Source organism: Rhinopithecus bieti, unplaced genomic scaffold (assembly GCF_001698545.2).
Source record: "Rhinopithecus bieti isolate Rb0 unplaced genomic scaffold, ASM169854v2 scaffold_62779, whole genome shotgun sequence".
Classification (NCBI taxonomy): domain Eukaryota; kingdom Metazoa; phylum Chordata; class Mammalia; order Primates; family Cercopithecidae; genus Rhinopithecus; species Rhinopithecus bieti.
In genome coordinates, this window is record NW_016823701.1 from 39833 (window position 1) to 57886 (window position 18054).

The 18054-nt window shown below is 45.1% G+C and overlaps 1 protein-coding gene across 2 annotated transcripts in view; it reads left to right on the forward strand.

The window, feature by feature from the left end:
* CEP89 (centrosomal protein 89) overlaps window positions 1-18054 on the forward strand; it is a 57860-nt gene that overhangs the window by 36975 nt on the left and 2831 nt on the right. Inside the window, exons 8-13 of one of the 2 annotated variants that reach the window (XM_017861712.1) lie at window positions 813-955; window positions 5397-5447; window positions 6426-6509; window positions 9162-9265; window positions 14213-14328; window positions 17047-17227. In XM_017861712.1, coding sequence (XP_017717201.1) covers window positions 813-955; window positions 5397-5447; window positions 6426-6509; window positions 9162-9265; window positions 14213-14328; window positions 17047-17227 — 679 coding nt within the window. Of the gene's footprint in view, window positions 1-812; window positions 956-5396; window positions 5448-6425; window positions 6510-9161; window positions 9266-13473; window positions 13735-14212; window positions 14329-17046; window positions 17228-18054 lie in introns of those variants that run through there. The other variant, XM_017861713.1, reaches the window with a different exon arrangement.

Here is an 18054-nt window from a genome sequence, read left to right on the forward strand (position 1 = left end):
CCTGCATAATTCTTATCTTAGGCACATTTATTTTTAGATACTGTATATTATTTGTGCTGTTACCTTGTGGGATCTATTTTCTGTTTTGTTTTCTTTCTTTCTTTTTTTTTTTTTTTGAGACGGAGTCTTGCTCTGTCGCCCGGGCTAGAGTGCAGTGGCCGGATCTCAGCTCACTGCAAGCTCCACCTCCCGGGTTTACGCCATTCTCCTGCCTCAGCCTCCGGAGTAGCTGGGACTACAGGCGCCCGCCACCTCGCCCGGCTAGTTTTTTGTATTTTAGTAGAGACGGGGTTTCACCGTGTTAGCCAGCATGGTCTCGATCTCCTGACCTCATGATCCGCCCGCCTCGGCCTCCCAAAGTGCTGGGATTACAGGCTTGAGCCACCGCGCCCGGCCTTCTGTTTTGTTTTCTAATAGGACATTGCTATTATGTGGGAAGGTTATTAGCTGTAATACATTTTCCATGTATTCTATATGATTTTTCAAAGCACATATTTTTATGTCATCTGAAACATGACTATTCCTTTCCAACTTGAAACTTTTATTTTACTTTATTATACATGCAAAAACTTCCACAAACTTCCAATATAATATTAACTATTCAGTTTTTAAAATGTTGTAACTTTTATTCATTCACACACACACATAGACACAACACACACACACACACACAGACACACACACACACACACAGAGTTCATTGCCTCTGAGAGTGAAAGAGGGAGGAAAAGCAAATGATTTGCAATTTAAATAAAATCTGGATAAATCTGACATTATTTCTTATAGTATAATATTAAATTTTTTTTCCGTAGTTGCTGCACCTGAATTACTTTATCTGCGAAAACAAGCTCAAGAACTGGTGGATGAAAATGATGGATTGAAAATGACTGTCCATCGTTTGAATGTAGAACTCAGTCGATATCAGACAAAATTCAGGCATTTGTCCAAGGAAGAGGTAATGTTTCCAATTGTGAAAATCAGCTTTTTGGATTTTTTAGCCTTTACTGTTGAATTGATTTTCAATCTTGAGAGGTTCTTATTTATTATAATTTGATGTAAGAAAAGCTCTGTCCAAGGCACAATGTTTCTAAGAACAATTCTGCTTTTTGCCTTCTTCCCTCCCTTCTTCCCCATAATAAAGGCAATAAAGACTGTAAAACATTGAGACAATACAGAAGCGTACAAAGTAAAAGAGGCCGGACGAGGTGGCTCGTGCCTGTAATCCTAGCACTTTCAGAGGCTGAGGCTGGAGAATTGTTTGAGCTCTGGAGTTTGAGACCAGCCTGCGCGACATAGCGAGACCTAGTCTCTACAAATAAAAGATTTTTAAAACTTAGCCGAGCTTGGTGGCGCACGCCTGTAGCCACTCAGGAGGCTGAGAAAAGAGGATCTCTTGAGCATGGGAGGTCGAGGGTGCAGTGAGCTGAGATCACGCCACTGCACTCTAGCCTGGGTGACAGAGCAAGACCCTGTCTCGAAAATTAAAAAAAATAAATAAATAACAAAAGTAAAAGAATGAAAGTCTGTGTCGGCTGCTCCCTTCTCAGTCATGTTCCTGGAAGTTGCAGCTGTTGTCAGTGCATGAACTTGGAAAGGAAAGCAGAGTTTCAGTTCTAAGAATAGTTGCAGAGTCCAGCTCCACACACTCTCACTGAGCAGGTCACTGCATGAGATGCTGGGAGGAGTGCCAGATGAACCAGTGCTCAGGTCCTTACTCTTACAGAGCTTGGGGCTATGAGGATGTGAGCAACACTGTGGATACAGGAGAGGGAGGCACTACTGGCTGGGCTCTTGCTGGGGTAGAGGGTGTGGGAGGCACACGGTGTTCTCCTGCAGCTCCTGGGAGTTCAGGCCTCATGGGCTTCTGAGTTGCTTTTTCAAGGAGGGCTTACATTTCTCTTACCTTTATTTTTTTTTTTTTAGTAACAGCTTTGAGATATAATTCACGTAGCATCCAATTCATACCCATTTAAAAAGTGTACCATTTAGTGGTTTTTATTGTAGTCACAGAATTATGCAACCATCACCACAATCAATTTTAGAGCACTTTTGTTAAATCAAGAAATGTCAGCTGGGCATGGTAGCTCACATCTGTAATCCCAGCACTTTGGGAGGCTGAGGTGGGCGAATCATTTGAAATCAGGCATTCGAGACCAGCCTGACCAATGTGGTGAAACTCCATCTATACTAGAAATACAAAAAAATTAGCCAGACGTGGTCATGTGCACCTGTAATTCCAGCTACTTGGGAGGCTGAGGCAGGAGAATCACTTGAACCTGGGAGGCAGAGGTTGCAGTGAGCTGAGATCATGCCTCTGCACTCCAGCCTGGGTGACAAAGAGAGTGAGACTCCATCTCAAAAAAAAAAAAAAAAGTGTCATACCTGTTGGGAATCACTCCCTACATTCCCCTGCTGCCCACTTCCTCCAACTCAGCCCCTGGTAGCCACTAATCTATTTTATGTCTCTATTAATTTGCCAATTCTGAACATTTCATAGAAATGAAATTATACAAGACATGACTTTGTGTGACTGACTTCTTTCACTTAACATAATACTAACTTTTAAACAAAAACAAATAAAGTTGTTGGGGTCCTATAATTCAAAACCTGCTTGCTAGGTCAGGGCCTTCTGCAGGACTGTGGGGCAGGTAGACAGGCCCAGGGACAGCCTCCTCCCAAGTTATCTTCTGCCCCGTGCAGATGCCACGTTCTCCATGACAGTCTTCCCTAATCAACCCAGCCAGAAGTGATTGATCTCTGTCTCTCTCTTTTTTTTTCAGACACAGTCTCTGTCGCCCAGGCTGGAGTGCAGCAGCATGATCTCAGCTCACTGCCACCTCTACCTCCTGGGTTCAAGTGATTCTTGTTTCTCAGCCTCCTGAGTGGCTGGGATTACAGGCGTGTTCCACTGCGCCCAGCTAATTTTTGTATTTTTAGTAGAGATGGAGTTTCACCATGTTGGCCAGGTTGGTCTCGAACTCCTGACCTCAAACGATCCACCCTCCCCAGCCTCCCAAAGTGCTGGAATTACAGGCATGAGCCACCATGCCTGGCCCTCTGTCTCTTTTAAACAATTGCAGACTTTTGTTTGTAATCACTCTTAAGGCACTTGTAGTATTCTACCGTATATTATTTTTGTATATCATGTTCATTTGTGTTAGTGGTATTTATTTCTGTTACTAGGTTGTATAATCCTTGAAAACAAGGGTTGCGTTGCAGTGTCCATAATGATTTAACGAGTTGCCAACGTTTGCAGAGTGAGTGAGTAATTACCTAGATACTAAGGTGTTCACTTTGGAAAGCTTTTGTGAAATAAATAATTATTTTGTACAGGCCATTGATTCTGTACCAGATTTTCCCTCCTGCTGTAAACAAATAGAAAACCAGACAGAATATGTAATGCAAATGTTTAGAGATATCAAACAGCAGGCAGTACCGGCCTATGACTCTCAAGAGCAGCAGGATAAATAGATGAGCCTATGATCTGCTTTCTGTGAGGAGGCAGTCTCAGATCACAGAGCAGGGAGGAAGGGCTGGAGCTGAGCACTTCCCTGAGTTCAGCAGAGATGAGAGTCTGGGGAAGCTGAGGAGACTAGAATTTGTACGGCAAGAGTACCAGAAAGAAGGGAGTCCTGGAGAGAAAGAGCTACTTATATAAATCTGCATGGGGCTCCTTGGAGTCTTGTGGAATACCACCCTGCACATGTGTGGGATGAGACTCCAAGAGACTGGGCAGAAAATAAGAACAGGGAGCTGTGAGCTGCATGGTTCCCAGAGCTCACACAGCACTGGGAACCTTCAAGTTCTGCCCAGCCGCTATGGAGAGACCTTGCATTGAGTCAAGAGCACAGGAGGGCTATGCCCGAGAGGTACGGCTCAAAGAGCTTTTTAGGAAAGGTTACTACAGACCTACCATGACCAGGGTGAAAAAAGAAGCCTCAGAAGTATGAAGGTGATCCACACAACTTAGGAGCTGAAAGAAAGAGAGAGAGAGAGAAAGGAGGGAGGAAGGAAGGAAGGGAGGAAGGAAAAGAAACCAGTACTCATTAAAGGAAGATAACAAAATCCAGACACTCAACAATGTGACATTAAAAAGTTCCATATCCAATGAAAACAGTCACTAGATATGTTCCAGATTTTAAAAGACTAAAAAGGGCTGGAGGCCAGGTGCAGTGACTCACACCTATAATCCCAGCACTTTGGGAGGCTGAGGCGGGCAGATCACTTGAGGTCAGGAGTTCAAGACAAGCCTGGCCAATGTGGTGAAACCCTGCTTCTACTAAAAATACAGAAATTAGCCACGTGTGGTGGTGCACACACCTGTAGTCCCAGCTACTCGGGGAGGCTAAGGCATGAGAATCTCTTGAACCTGGGAGGCAGAGGTTACAGTGAGCCGAGATCATACCGCTGTACTCCAGCCTATGCGACAGAGTGAGACTCTGTCTCAAAAAAACAAAAAACAAAACAAAACAAAAAGGGCCAGGTGTGCTGGCTCATACTTGCAGTCCCAACACTGTGGGAAGCTGAGGCAGGAGGATCACTTCAGCCCAGGAGTTCAAGAGAAGCCTGGGCAACATGGTGAAACCCCATTTCTACAAAAAATACAAAAATTAGCCAGGTATGGTGGCGTGCACCTGTAGTCTGAGCTGCTCAGGAGGCTAAGGTAGGAGGATTGCTTGAGCCCAGGAGGCAGAAGTTGCAGTGAGCCGTGATCTCACCACTGCACTCCAGTCTGGGTGATGGAACGAGACCCTGTCCAAAAAAAAAAAAAAAAAAAAGGACATAAAAGACTTGACAGCTAAATGCAACATGTGACCCTGAACTGGATCCTTGACCAGAAAAGAACATTAGTGGGAAAATAAATGAAATTTGAAGATAACTTAGAGGTTAGGTTAGAAAATAGTATTATAGGCTACTCTAGGCACACTGCCTATGGGGTACCCCTGCTCTGCAAGGAGCAGTAATATATATACATATATATGTGTATATATATATGAAAATAGCATTGTTATCAGTGTTGATTTCCTGATTTTCATGACAGTACTGTGGTTAAGTATATTAATGTTTTTGTTTTTAGGAAATACAAGTATTTAGAGGAAAAGGGGCATTATATCTGCAACTTACTCTCAAACATTTCAGAAAAAATATTTCTCTCATGTATACATACATACATAGAGATAGATAGATAGATGGGAGGGTATATGGGAGAGTGGGTGGGTGGGTGGATGGATGGATGGATGGATGGATGGATTGGTGGACAGGTGGATGGGTAGGCAGATGGATAGACAGATAAATGCATAGATGGGCAATGCCCAGTCTAGATTAAGAATATCTAAGACTTGAAATTTCAGAGGAAGTGTGGTTTAACTTGTCTTCAATATTTGTTTTGTTCTTAGAGCTTAAATATTGAAGGCCTCCCATCCAAGGGCCCTATACCACCCTGGTTGGTAAGTGGAAGTTATTTAATTTCAGGCCCGTATTTTCAGGCTATATTTGCATAGCTATTAAAAACCATTTCAGGCCAGGCGCAGTGGCTCATTTCTGTAATCCCAGCACTTTGGTAGGCTGAGGCGGGTGGATCGCTTGAGGTCAAGGGTTCAAGACCAGCCTGGCCAACATGGTGAAACCCTGTCTCTACTAAAAATACAAAAATTAGCCCAGCATGATGATGCATGCCTATAGTCCCAGCTACTTGGGAGGCTGAGGCAGGAGAATCACTTGAACCCGGGAGGTGGAGGTTGCAGTGAGCTGAGATCACGCCACTGCACTCCAGCCTGGGCGGGAGAGTGGGAATGGCTTCGGGCAACGGAGCTCATTCTAACCGCAGGAGGCCAAGCCTGTACGGGTGTTGTAGATGCCTTCTATGCCCCCTGCATTCCTCTGGGTTCCTCATTTAAGTGTCCGTATAGATCCCTGAAATTGGAAGGATCCAGCAAAAGAAATGTTGGTTGTTCTGGGATCCTGAGCTAGGAGGGTCCTTAAAAAACACTAACAACAACAACCAAAGAAACCATTTCAAAAAAGTGTAACTTCTTGCCATTTAAAAATTTGCTGGTTGTGTTTAGATGTAAGAAATATGTTAACCTTCTTATTTTTTTTCTTTTTTTTTTTTTGAGACAGAGTCTCGCTCTGTCGCCCAGGCTGGAGTGCAGTGGTGCGATCTCGGCTCACTACAAGCTCTGCCTCCCGGGTTCACGCCATTCTCCTGGCTCAGCCTCATGAGTAGCTGGGACTACAGGCGCCTGCCACCACACCCGGCTAATGTTTTGTATTTTTAGTAGAGACGGGTTTTCACCGTGTTAGTCAGGATGGTCTCGATCTCTTGACCTCGTGATCCACCGCCTCGGCCTCCCAAAGTGCTAGAATTACAGTCATGAGCCCCCGTGGCTGGCCTATATTAACCTTCTTTTACTGTCTATCTTCAGTTGGATGTAAAGTACCTGTCACCATTGTTGCTGGCTTATGAAGATATAATGAAAGAGAAGGACGAGCTCAATGCCACCCTCAAGGTAGGCTGGCAAATGTCTCAGAAGAGACAAGATTTATAAAATATAGGACTGCTTCAAATTTTATAGAAACATTTTGAATGTAGGTATTCCCAGCATATGATAGATAATCAAATGTTTATTAGAGGACAGAAAAGAGGAAGGAAGGAGTGTGGCAGGGTGGGATGGAGGGAGGGAGGGAAAGAAGGAAGAGGGGAGGAAGTAAGGGAGTGATTGGCAGAGCAGGAGGGGTGGATAGGGAGTGAGGGGAGAATTATGGAGGGTCAGAGCAGTGCTGCATGAGAAGCCATGGCTTTCTGGACAGCCAGCCCATATGGGCTGATATCTGGGGATGCAGGGAAGACAGCAGTGGGGAAGCGCTTCTTTCTGGTACTCTGCAACTGCACACACCACCATTAGAAGGGCCATTTGTGCTGGGCACGGTGACTCACGCCTGTAATCTCAGCACTTTGGGAGGCCAAGGTGGGTGGATCACATGAGGTCAGGAGATCAAGACCATCCTGGCCAACATGGTGAAATCCTGTCTCTATTAAAAATACAAAAATTAGCTGATGTGGTGGCACGTGCCTGTAATCCCAGCTCTTCGGGAGGCTGAGGCAGGAGAATGGCTTGAACCGGGGAGTTGGAGGTTGCAGTGAGCTGGCATTGCATCACTGCACTCCAGCCTGGTGACGGGGTGAGATTCCGTCTCAAAAACAAAACAAAACAAAACAAAAAAGAAGGGCTATTTGGGCACACATGGGAAGGAAAGGCTGGAGATGTTTTAGACAAACTTAGATGCTTCTTAATTCTAGGATGAGCTGACCCTAGGGAAGTCCGATTGCTGAGCTGTTGGAAATGGAGACGAAGTGAGGTTTTTATCCATTTCTGCCTTGTCCCCCGCCGTTTTGTGGGAATGGCTTTGGGCAGTGGAGCTCATTCTAACCGCAGGAGGCCAAGCCTGTGCGGGTGTTGGAGAGGCTTTCTGTGCCTCCTGCATTCCTCTAGGTTCCTCATTTAAGTGTCCATATAGATCCCTGAAATTGGAAGGATCTAGTGAAAGAAATGTTGGTTGTTCTAGGATCCTGAGCTGGGAGGGTCCTTTAAGAGGCTCCCAGCTTGTTTCTCGTCAGTGATGCTGTCCCGTGTCCATATCCCATGGAAAGGAATTTTAATCCTTTTCATTTAGACTTAGTGTTGGATGCTTAATTTTCTAAGAGTATGAATGAATCTTGTACTAATTGAGTATATAACAGTCCTAATAACTAATAATATTATTATTTAGGTGCTCCTTCTAAATCAGGGTCAGCACACACTTTCTGTAAAGGGCAAGTTAATAAGTACTTTAGGCTTTGGAGGCCATGCAGTTTCTGTTTGCACCTGCTGAGCCCTGCTGTTGCACCATGAAAGCAGCTGAGGATAACATGTAAATAATGGGCGAGGCCATGTTCCAATAAAACTTTATAAAAACAGCCAGCTGGTTTGCACACTTTAGTTTGCCTGACCCCTGTTCCAAAAAAGAGCCACATGGACTGCCAGCAGAGAGTGAGTGTGTCTGGGTGGAGGGATGAGAGGAGAAGTTACTTGGTAGTGCTGCTTTAAGTTAAAAGGGTGTAAGCATAAACATCTGACAGCTGGCAGTAGAATATTTTAGAGGCACATCAGAGTAAATATTGGCACCTCAGATTCTCACCAAAGGACAGTGTAGGACACAGAAACTGGGAAAGGCCTGATGGCGGAGGCTCAGCTGAAGTGTCACACACGCAGACTGTTGGGAGCTGAAACAGACATAGACTGTTAGGCATCAAAACTGGTCCAGCGACAGACCTTGTGTTGCGGCTAATGGCCAATTAAGCTCTGCAGATTGATGATGCTAGTAAGACACTTTCTCATGGTTGTTATGGACAAAACTAATAGCCTTGGCTGGATGTGGTGGCTCATGCCTGTAATCCCAGCATTTTGGGAGGCTGAGGCAGGAAGATTGCTTGAGCCTAGGAGTTCAAGAGCAGCCTTGAGTAACATGGCGAAACCTTGTCTATACACAAAATACAAAAATTAGCCAGGTGTGGTGTCACAGGTACTTGGTAAGCTGAGGTGGGAGGATCACCTGAGCCTAGGAGGTTGAGACTGCAGTGAGCCATGATTGCACTACTGCACTCTAGCCTGGGCGACAGAGCAAGACCCTGTCTCAAAAAAAAAAAAAAAAAAAAAAAATGAAGAGCTTCCTTCAACTCCCACACTAACCCCTTCCCCACCAAATCTAGCTTTAATTAAGGATGAAAAGGTCTTATTTTTTGTATTAAAAACCTCCAATTTATTATCCTGCATCTTTAAACAAAGGAAAAATGTCAGTGTTGATGGGCATCTCTGCCTTTTCTATCAGTATTCAGCAGTTAGAGAACAATGTTAGCAAATTGGGAATCCAATATTGAAAGCCCAGGTTCTTTGCCTCTTGTACTTGGCCTTGCATTTGGTCCTAGTGCTTTCTCACTAGACGGTAGGCTCCCTGAGAGCAGGCACCACCTGTGCTGGTACCGAGAGTTGAAGGCTGGCCTATTGTGAGACCTTGCTAAATGGCTGTTACCATTTGATTTTAGCCACCGCAGCAGCACCAGAACTGAGAAATATAGATGCGTGGGTATGTGTGTGTTATAATTTACGTGCGTTTTATTTCAGGAGGAAATGAGAATGTTTAGGATGCGAGTCCAAGAAGTGGTGAAAGAAAATGAAGAATTGCACCAAGAGTTAAATAAGAGTAGTGCTGTTACCAGTGAGGAATGGCAAGTGGCATTGTGTTTCTGCTCTTTTGCTAACTTAAAACAAATGATAATAAAATATGTTATAAAATTATCAAATACATAATTACATTCTTAACTTAAAATATTTTAAGGGAGAGTTTCTAAGAAATTAATAAAGTGAATAAAACCCTAATAAATTATTCTAAACTTATATTTTAAAGATGACTTTTAAAATTCTAAGTAGGTTCTCAAACCTGAAATATAGTTGCTTTCTGCTTTTATTTTCTGAGGTGGTATTTTCTAGGGTGATTTTCCATCTCAGACCTGGAGGGTCTCGTCCCTTCTTAGGCCCCAACGATGGCTCCCAGGGTTTGAGAACAGAAAGCTCAAAATGGCCTCCCAAAACAGAAAGCTCATGAGGCTTGCATGACCAGCTCCCATCTGCCCTGCCCTGGCAGATTCCCTGACAACTGAGGTTGCCCCACTTCCAACCTGTCCTTCCTCCGAAAGCCCTTCTGCACTCCTCACCCTCTAGGGTCATACTGGAATGGCGCTTGTCTATAGTGCTGCCTTCAGGAGAGGCCATTATTGCTCCCTTGTCCCCTCTCCCCTCCCCTCCCCTCCCCTCTCCTTTCTTTTCTTTTCTTTTCAAGACAGAGTCTAGCTATGTTGCCCAGGCTGGAGTGCAGTGGCGTGATCTCGGCTCACTGCAACATCTGCCTCCTGGATTCAAGCGATTCTCCTGCCTCAGCCTCCTGAGTAACTGGGATTACAAGCACCCACCACCATGCCCAGCTAATTTTTGTATTTTTAGTAGAGGTGAGGTTTCACCATGTTGGCCAGGCTGGTCTCGAACTCCTGACCTCATGTGATCTGCCTGCCTTGGCCTCCCAAAATGCTGGGATTATAGGCATGAGCCATCGTGCCCGGCGTCTCTGTTTCTTAAGTTGTTTTAGAGTTAGCGTCTCACTCTGTCACCCAGGCTGGAGTGCAGTGGCTCCATCATAGCTTACTGCAGACTCAACCTCCTGGGCTCAAGCCATCCTCCCACCTCAACCTCCCACCTCAACCTCCCAAGTAGCTGGGACTACAGGTGTGCCCTACCATGCCCAGCCATTTTTAAAATTTTTCATAGAGACAGAGTCTCGCTATGTTACCCAAGCTGATCTCAAACTCTTGGGCTTCAGTGATCCTCCCGTCTTGGCCTCCCAAGGTGCTGGCATTGCAGGCATGAGCCACTGCACCCGGCCCCTTGTCTCCAGTTCTGATGTACCCTTAAACACATGCCCTGTCCCAGTACCTGCCACACTGTGCCTGCCTATCCTGTCTGCCTCCACATCTGCCTCCATCTTCTCCTTTGTGAACTCCTCAAGGGCAGGAACCAGTGTCCTACTCATTTTTGTGTGTGGCCCTGCATCTGGCACAGCAACAGCAAATGCCTGTTAACTGAATTAGAGAAAGTATATGTCTTGAAAAGCCTAAAAGCAATATCTAGACAGGACTAAGAAAACAAATATTACTCACTTTGAGTAGGTATGTTATATTTAGTGTTTTCAAATGCCTTAACATCACTGGAAAAAAATGAAGTATTTTCTATATGTGATGTTTAGAAATCTGGAATTGAGTCAACAGCACTCTTATCAGTGGCTCTCCCTGATTTTGTAGTCACTGATGCGTCAGGTGGGACTGGCCCAGGCAACTCCTGGGTCTTGGTGCTCTGTGACCTCCCTGGCTGAGCTTGGATTTTCTTCCGTCAGGGTTCCTAGTATGTCTCCCCTCGTACCCTCCTTGAACAGTGGCCTGGAAAGCAGCTTAGCCAGGCTGGGGCTCAAGAGACCTCATCAGATTCTGGAACCCCAGATTCCTTCCCTAGCCTTGTATATAGCCACAAATCCAACTTGTCTGCATTTCCTTAAAACAAAATCAATGAAACACAGGAAAGAAAGGCAGGCCCTGCTTTCAAATGCTTTCAAGGGGCTCAAGAGACCTTGTCAGATTCTGGAACCCCGTCTTCCTTCCTTAGCCTTGTATATAGCCACAAATCCAACTTGTCTGCATTTCCTTAAAATAAAATCAATGAAACAAAGGAAAGAAAGGCAGGCCTTGCTTTCAAATCCACAGCCCCGCAGTGTTCCCCAATCCTGTGTTTGTTGGGATTCGAAATCTGCCCCTTGCTCTAGCATGATGGCCCACACCAGCGTGGGGAGAGCATCAGGCTTGCTCAGGGCCTCCCTGAGCAATTCTTGGAATTCACTGCCCTCAAGCTGCAGGAGGGTCTCTGGGCTCTGGAGCATCACACTTGGTGGGCAGAGCTCCTTGCTGCTCTCAGTACCTACACACATGCACGGCTGCTAAACCTGCACGCAGCACTTGGTACACAGACTTCACACTTCAGCAGAAGCTTTCTTTCTTTTTTTTTTTTTTGAGACAAAGTCTTGCTCTGCTGTCCAGGCTGGAGTGCAGTAGCATGATCTCGACTCACTGCAGCCTCCACCTCCCAGGTTCAAGTGATTCTCCTGCCTCAGCCTCCCAACTACCTGGGATTACAGGCGCCCACCACCATGCCTGGCTAATTTTTTTTTGATTTTTAGTAGAGATGAGGTTTCACCACGTTGGACAGGCTAGTCTCCAACTCCTGACCTCAGGTGATCCACCTGCCTCAGCCTCCCAAAGTGCTGGGATTATAGGCATGAACCACCACACTTGGCCCAGCAGACGCTTTCTGCTTGGTTGCCAGTAATTTCTCAATGAACTTCTGGGCTGCAAGTAAAGTTTGTGTATTTCTTTTCCTAACTTCCCCTGAATCACTGACTAACCTCAGGCTTAATGGGTCTGTTTCTTTCTCTATAAAATAAAAGGGAGGCTGGAGGCAGTGGCTCATGCCTATAATCCCAGCACTTTGGGAGGTTGAGGCGAGAGGATCAGTTGAGGCCAAGAGTTTGAGACCAGTGTGGCCAACATGGTGAAACTGCTTCTCTACTAAAAATATAAAAATTAGCCAGGCGTAGTGGCACATGCCTATAATCCCAGCTACTCGGGAGGCTGAGGTGGGAGAATCACTTGAACCCAGGAGGCGGAGGCTGCAGTGAGCCTAGATCTTGCCACTGCACTCCAGCCTGGGCAACAGAGTGAGACCCTGTCTCAAATAATAATAAAATAAATAAATAAAACAAAATAAGAGGGAGTGTTGAACCAAATCTGAGATTTTGAACTTTTTTTAGGAATGGGGGATCAATCCCTTTCATTTTAAAAAGAAATGGCTCAGGCTCAGTGGTTCACCCCTGTAATCCTAATGCTTTGGGAGGCTGAGATGGGAGGAGCACTTGGGGCCAGGAGTTCACGGCTGCAGTGAGCTATGATCACACCACTGTGCACCAGCCTAGGCGACAGAACAAAACCTTGTCTCAAAAACAAAACAAAAGCAAAAACAAAACAATTAAAATTAGCTGGTCATGATGGCATGCACCTGTAGTCCTAGCTAGTCAGAAGGCTGAGGCAGGAGGATCTGTTAAGTCCAGGAATTCAAGGCCACAGTGACCTCTGATGGTGCCACTGTACTCCTGTCCTGCCTGGGTGACAGAGCAAGACCTTGTGTCTAAAAAATAAAAAATAAAATGAATGCAGGGAGGGAGAAAGGAAGGAATGAACAAATGAATGAATGAACAAATAAAGAAAAAGTCTTGTAAATTAGTCCAAAACGCAGCCGGGCACAGTGGCTCACGCCTGTGATCCCAGCATTTTGGGAGGCTGAGGCGGGTGGATCACCTGAGGTCAGAAGTTTGAGACCAGGCTGGCCAACATGGAGAAACCCTGTCTCTACCAAAAAATACGAATACAAAAATTAGCTTGGTGTGGTGATGCATACCTGTAATCCCAGATACTCAGGAAGCTGAGGTGGAGGTTGCAGTGCGCCAAGATCTTACCACTGCACTCCAGCCTGGGCAACAGAATGAGACCCTATCTCTCAATAAATAAATAAGTAAATAAATAAATAAATAAGTCTAAAACATAAAACAGACCATCATGGAGCTGCCCAGTTTGTGGCGGGAATGAGGAGGCTAGCACAGACCAGTTTTGGGTGAGGCCCTCCTGACAGCATGGCAGCCCACTCCATGGGTGCTGGTAGCAGGCAAGAGACACCCCCACAGTGCCCAGGAGCCAGTCACTGCATAGCCACGGTTGGGACCACACCATTGTTACAGCCTGACTCCTTTCATCTTGTCTGTTTCCTTCCTCCTCCTTACCTTTAGGGTTTCAAGTGGAAAATCAAGATTGTTTACTGCTTTAGTAAGTAAACTTACCACCCAGTGTACTTTGGGTGGTCAACACTTCACTAGATGATTTCTAAAGTCCCTTCAGCTCATTCTAATCAGAATTTGTGATCTTAAGGACTGAGCTGGGCTGGAGTTTACATTGCACTGGAAGGAGAGGATTTGCTTGTGCTTGAGAGGAAGGCTGGGGCAGATTCATACAGTTCTAAGAAACCATTTCAAAGCCTGCTAACAGTCTTTTTTTTTTTTTTTTTTTTTTTTTGCAGATATGCTACTGATTACAAAGGAGTATTTTAAAATTAAAATGGGAACTCACTAAATTCTTTAAATATGTTCCGTATGGGCTTAGGAATAATATAGTGGGTGGCAGGACTAGAGGTTTATACATATGAAACTTCATCAGCCATTTAGTGACTATTCAAGCTGGGTACTGTGCACATGGGACAGTCTCCTACTCTATCCTCTTTACTTCTGTACATGTTTGAAATTCTACATCTGAAAGCGTTTCTGAAGAAGTCGGTAATTCAGACTCGCGGCTGTCCTTCCCCAGCTGACTGCAAATGGCAGGATTTGCTGCTGTGTTAATATGTTTAACATGGAGACATGGCTTGATATTCATTACCTATAATGCACCCATTGCTTCCTTTTAGATTCCAGAGTGTTTCTGTAACCATTCAGCACCTGAATCACAGTATTTCATCTTGTAAATCAATTGCAGGCGTCAGTTTCAGACTCAAGCAAAACTGGTTTTAGAGGAAAACAAGTTGTTGCTGGAGCAGTTGGAGATTCAGCAAAGGAAAGCCAAGGACAGCCACCAGGAGCACCTCCAAGAAGGTGAGGTCCTTCCAGCGAGGTCTGGCCATGCAGTGAAGTCACTATTGTCATTTTACCCTTCTATCTCCCTCCTGCCGGGGGCCCCAATTGAAAATGAGAGAAGTCATGTTTTACATTCTTGACTAAAATGCGGCTGTTTATAACCTTTCCATGTCATTACCCTCAATGCATAGATAGCTTTTTCATACTCCACAGTGTCTCTCATCATCCCATGGGTTTGTAAATCACTCGCAGGGATAGTGCTAGACTCAGCAGAACTGGTTTTGGGGTAAAATAGTACCTTAGAAATGGGAAAGATCATGCGAGGTAAACATCTGAAATAACACAGGGTCTCTTCCCAGATGTTTGCTGGATGAGTAAATAAGCAGAAATGTTCACGTTCTAAACAGTTCCCCTGTGTCCTTCCTTCCTTCAGTGCTGCGGACATGGGAGGCGACATCTCTGCAGATTAGATCTCTGTCAGACGCCTTCTGAGAGTGTCCCTCTTCCCGTGCCTTCCCATGCACTCTCCCAACCCCTAGGAGCTTCACAGTCTGTGACAGTGCACAACTGTAAGGAGGCCAGGCTAAGAGTCATCGTTTCTGCTTTAAAACCACAATTTATGAGTACAAAAGATAGTGGCATTTTTTCCCTTTGTTTTACTGATTTTTCTTTCCTAGTGAAGAATGGCATAGGCTGGGAAACTGAAGCACAAGTCATCTTGCATGAGGCCGTGGCACCCCGAGAAGCAGATGGAGGTTTTCCCCTCTCCAGCTGCTTTTGGAATGGCAGCCCCTTCCATGCCATGGCAGGTCCATGAGCAGACCCTGCTGTTGCTGCAGTTGCGGGGCTAGCACTTCCTGTTTCTGAGAACCAGGTTGTGTTTAAAAATGAGAGCAACTCCCAGAGAGGTGCACAGGACTTTCCTCCATGTGATTTCTCCTGAGACCTGCGTGGCCCAGGAGTATTTGCCTTTACTCTGGCATTGTTAAGGGGAGAGGGGAAACAGAGTTGTGGAGCCTCTTATCTTTGTTTTCAGGGTTAGGGATGACATTAGTTTCCTATTTACTGGGCTTAATTTTCTTGAACATACCAGATCTGAACAGAAAGAGGATTTCTGGTCACATGGGGCAGGGAAAACCTTTTGACCTGTATGATTCAGTGAGTTGCCTGTGCTGTTTTCCCATTGCCCAGAAACGGCCATTCACTTTGACCAATTAGATATTTTCTTTTTTTTTTTTCTTTTTTTGAGACAGTCTTACTCTTGTTGCCCAGACTGGAGTAGAGTGGCGTGATCTAGGCTCACTGCAACCTCTGCCTTCCAGGTTCCAGCGATTCTCCTGTCTCAGCCTCCCAGGTAACTGGGAGTACAGTCACGTGCCACCACTCACAGCTAATTTTTGTATTTTCAGTAGAGGGGGTTTCACCATGCTGGCCATGCTGGTCTTGAACTCCTGACCTCAAGTGATCCACCCACCTTGGCCTCCCAAAATGCTAGGATTACAAGTGTGAGCCACTATGCCCAATCACCAGTTAGATATTTTCATAGAGTAGAGAGATGTACAGTTTTATGCTACAATAAATACCTCTAAGTGCCAGCGTCAGCAGATGCTCAGGAAATGTCTTATTACATACAACTATGTAACACAGGATGAAAATATTTATGACTTACTTTAGATACAGGACATAAAATAAAAGTTTAATGAGGAAAGGCAAGGAAAATAATAAATCCAGTTCTTAGTTTAACCATGTTTAATGTCCTTAAAAATCTTGAAAATCTTGTAGCTTTAGGGACAATGTTATGACATATGCTTGCACACCCGTGTGTGATTTAAGGCTTCAGTCTTAGGAAAGTCAGTTAGTTGAAGACTGGAATCATTTTGGTAAAATATTATAGTGGATTTTATTTTTAAAAGTATATATTTAGTGAGTGCTTAATGTAAAGATAGTGATTTCTTTTGGCTTTTTTGGTTTTTGTTTTTGGAGACAAGGTCTCACTGTGTCATCCAGGCTGGAGTGTGGTGGCCCAGTCACGGCTCACTGTAGTCTTGAACTCCTGGGCTCAAGCAGTCCTCCTGCCTCAACCTCCCGGATATCTGGGACCACAGACGCATGTCACCATGCCCTGCTCATTTTTAAATTTTTGTGTAGAGATGGGGTTTCACTGTGTTACCCAGGCTGGTCTGAAACTCCTGACCCCAAGCAATCCTCCCCTCAGCCTCCCAAAGGGCTGGGTTTACAGGTATGAGTCACTGTGCTCAGTAGGGACAGTAATTTGTAAGGACAAAGCCTTTGGTGTTAATTTATAACACTCCAAAAGATCTTTTTTTTTTTTTTTTTTCTGAGAGAGTCTCATTCTGTTGGCCAGGCTAGAGTGCGGTGGCATGATCTCAGCTCACTGCAGCCTTTGCCTCCTGAGTTCAAGTGTTTCTCGTGCCTCAGCCTCCTGAGTAGCTGGGATTACAGGCACCCACCACCACGCCTGGCTAATTTTTGTATTTTTAGTAGAGACAGGGTTTCACCAACTTGACCAGGCTGGTCTTGAACTCCTGACCTCGTGATCCACCCGCCTCAGGCTCCCAAAGTGCTGGGACAGGTGTGAGCCATCACGCCCAGCCCAGAAGATCTTTAAAAGGTCAGTTTTATCAGCTGACTTTCATTAGTATTTCCTAATAGCCAATAATTGTGTTTTATGAGGTCTTCTGTGCCAAGTTTTTATCCTTCTCTTTTGATTTTCAGTTTCTAAGCTGAATAAACAACTAATGCTCCTGGAGACGAAAACCCAAGGCCAGGAAAAGGAGCTGGTGGAGAACAGGGAACAGCTGGAGATTTTACATGCCAAATGCCGAGAACTCAAAACACACTCGGATGGCAAAATTGCAATGGAAGTTCATAAATCAATTGTAAATGAATTAAAAAGGTAAGGATTTAATGTTTTGCCTTTTGTTTTTTTCCAAGACAGGGTCTTTCTGTGTTGCCCAGCCTGGTCCCAGACTCCTGGGCTCAAGTGATCTGCCCATCCCAGCCTCTCAAAGTTTTGGGATTACAGGCATGAGCCACCGTGCCCAGCTGATTTAATGACTTTTCGAGTATAATGAGTCACTCTGCCTGTGGTTATAGGGAGAATGGAGAGAGGTTGCTCAGTTCAGTTCTTTCTGGGTTTCTTCACCTACGGTCATGCACAGCAGAGCGGCACAGGTGTCTGTCTGAAAGTGAGAATGGGACTTTTTTTTTTTGAGACGGACTCTCACTCTCTTGCCCAGGCTACAATGCAGTGGCGCAATCTCAGCACACTGTAACCTCCACCTCCTGGGTTCAAGCGATTCTCCTGCCTCAGCCTCCTGAGTAGCTGAGATTACAGGGGTGCATCACCATACCTGGCTAATTTTTGTATTTTTGGTAGAGACAGGGTTTCACCGTGTTGACCAGGCTGGTCTCAAACTCCTGACCTCAAGTGATCTGCCTGCCTTGGCCTCACCTCCCAAAGTGCTGGAATTACAGGTCTGAGCCATCACAACCAGCCTGACTTTCTTTTTCTTTTAATAACTTTGGTAATAAATGGTAAATTAAAGTAGGGCCTGGCTCTCCTTGAGGGCTGCAGTCTGCACTTTGTGTGTGATTTTTTTTTTCATTCTGTTTTGGCCTTTATTAATTTTAGAACCAAAGGCAATTTAAAATAGTGGAACTGGACTGGGAGTGGTGCCTCATGCCTGTAATCCCAACACTTTGAGAGGCAGAGGCAGGCAG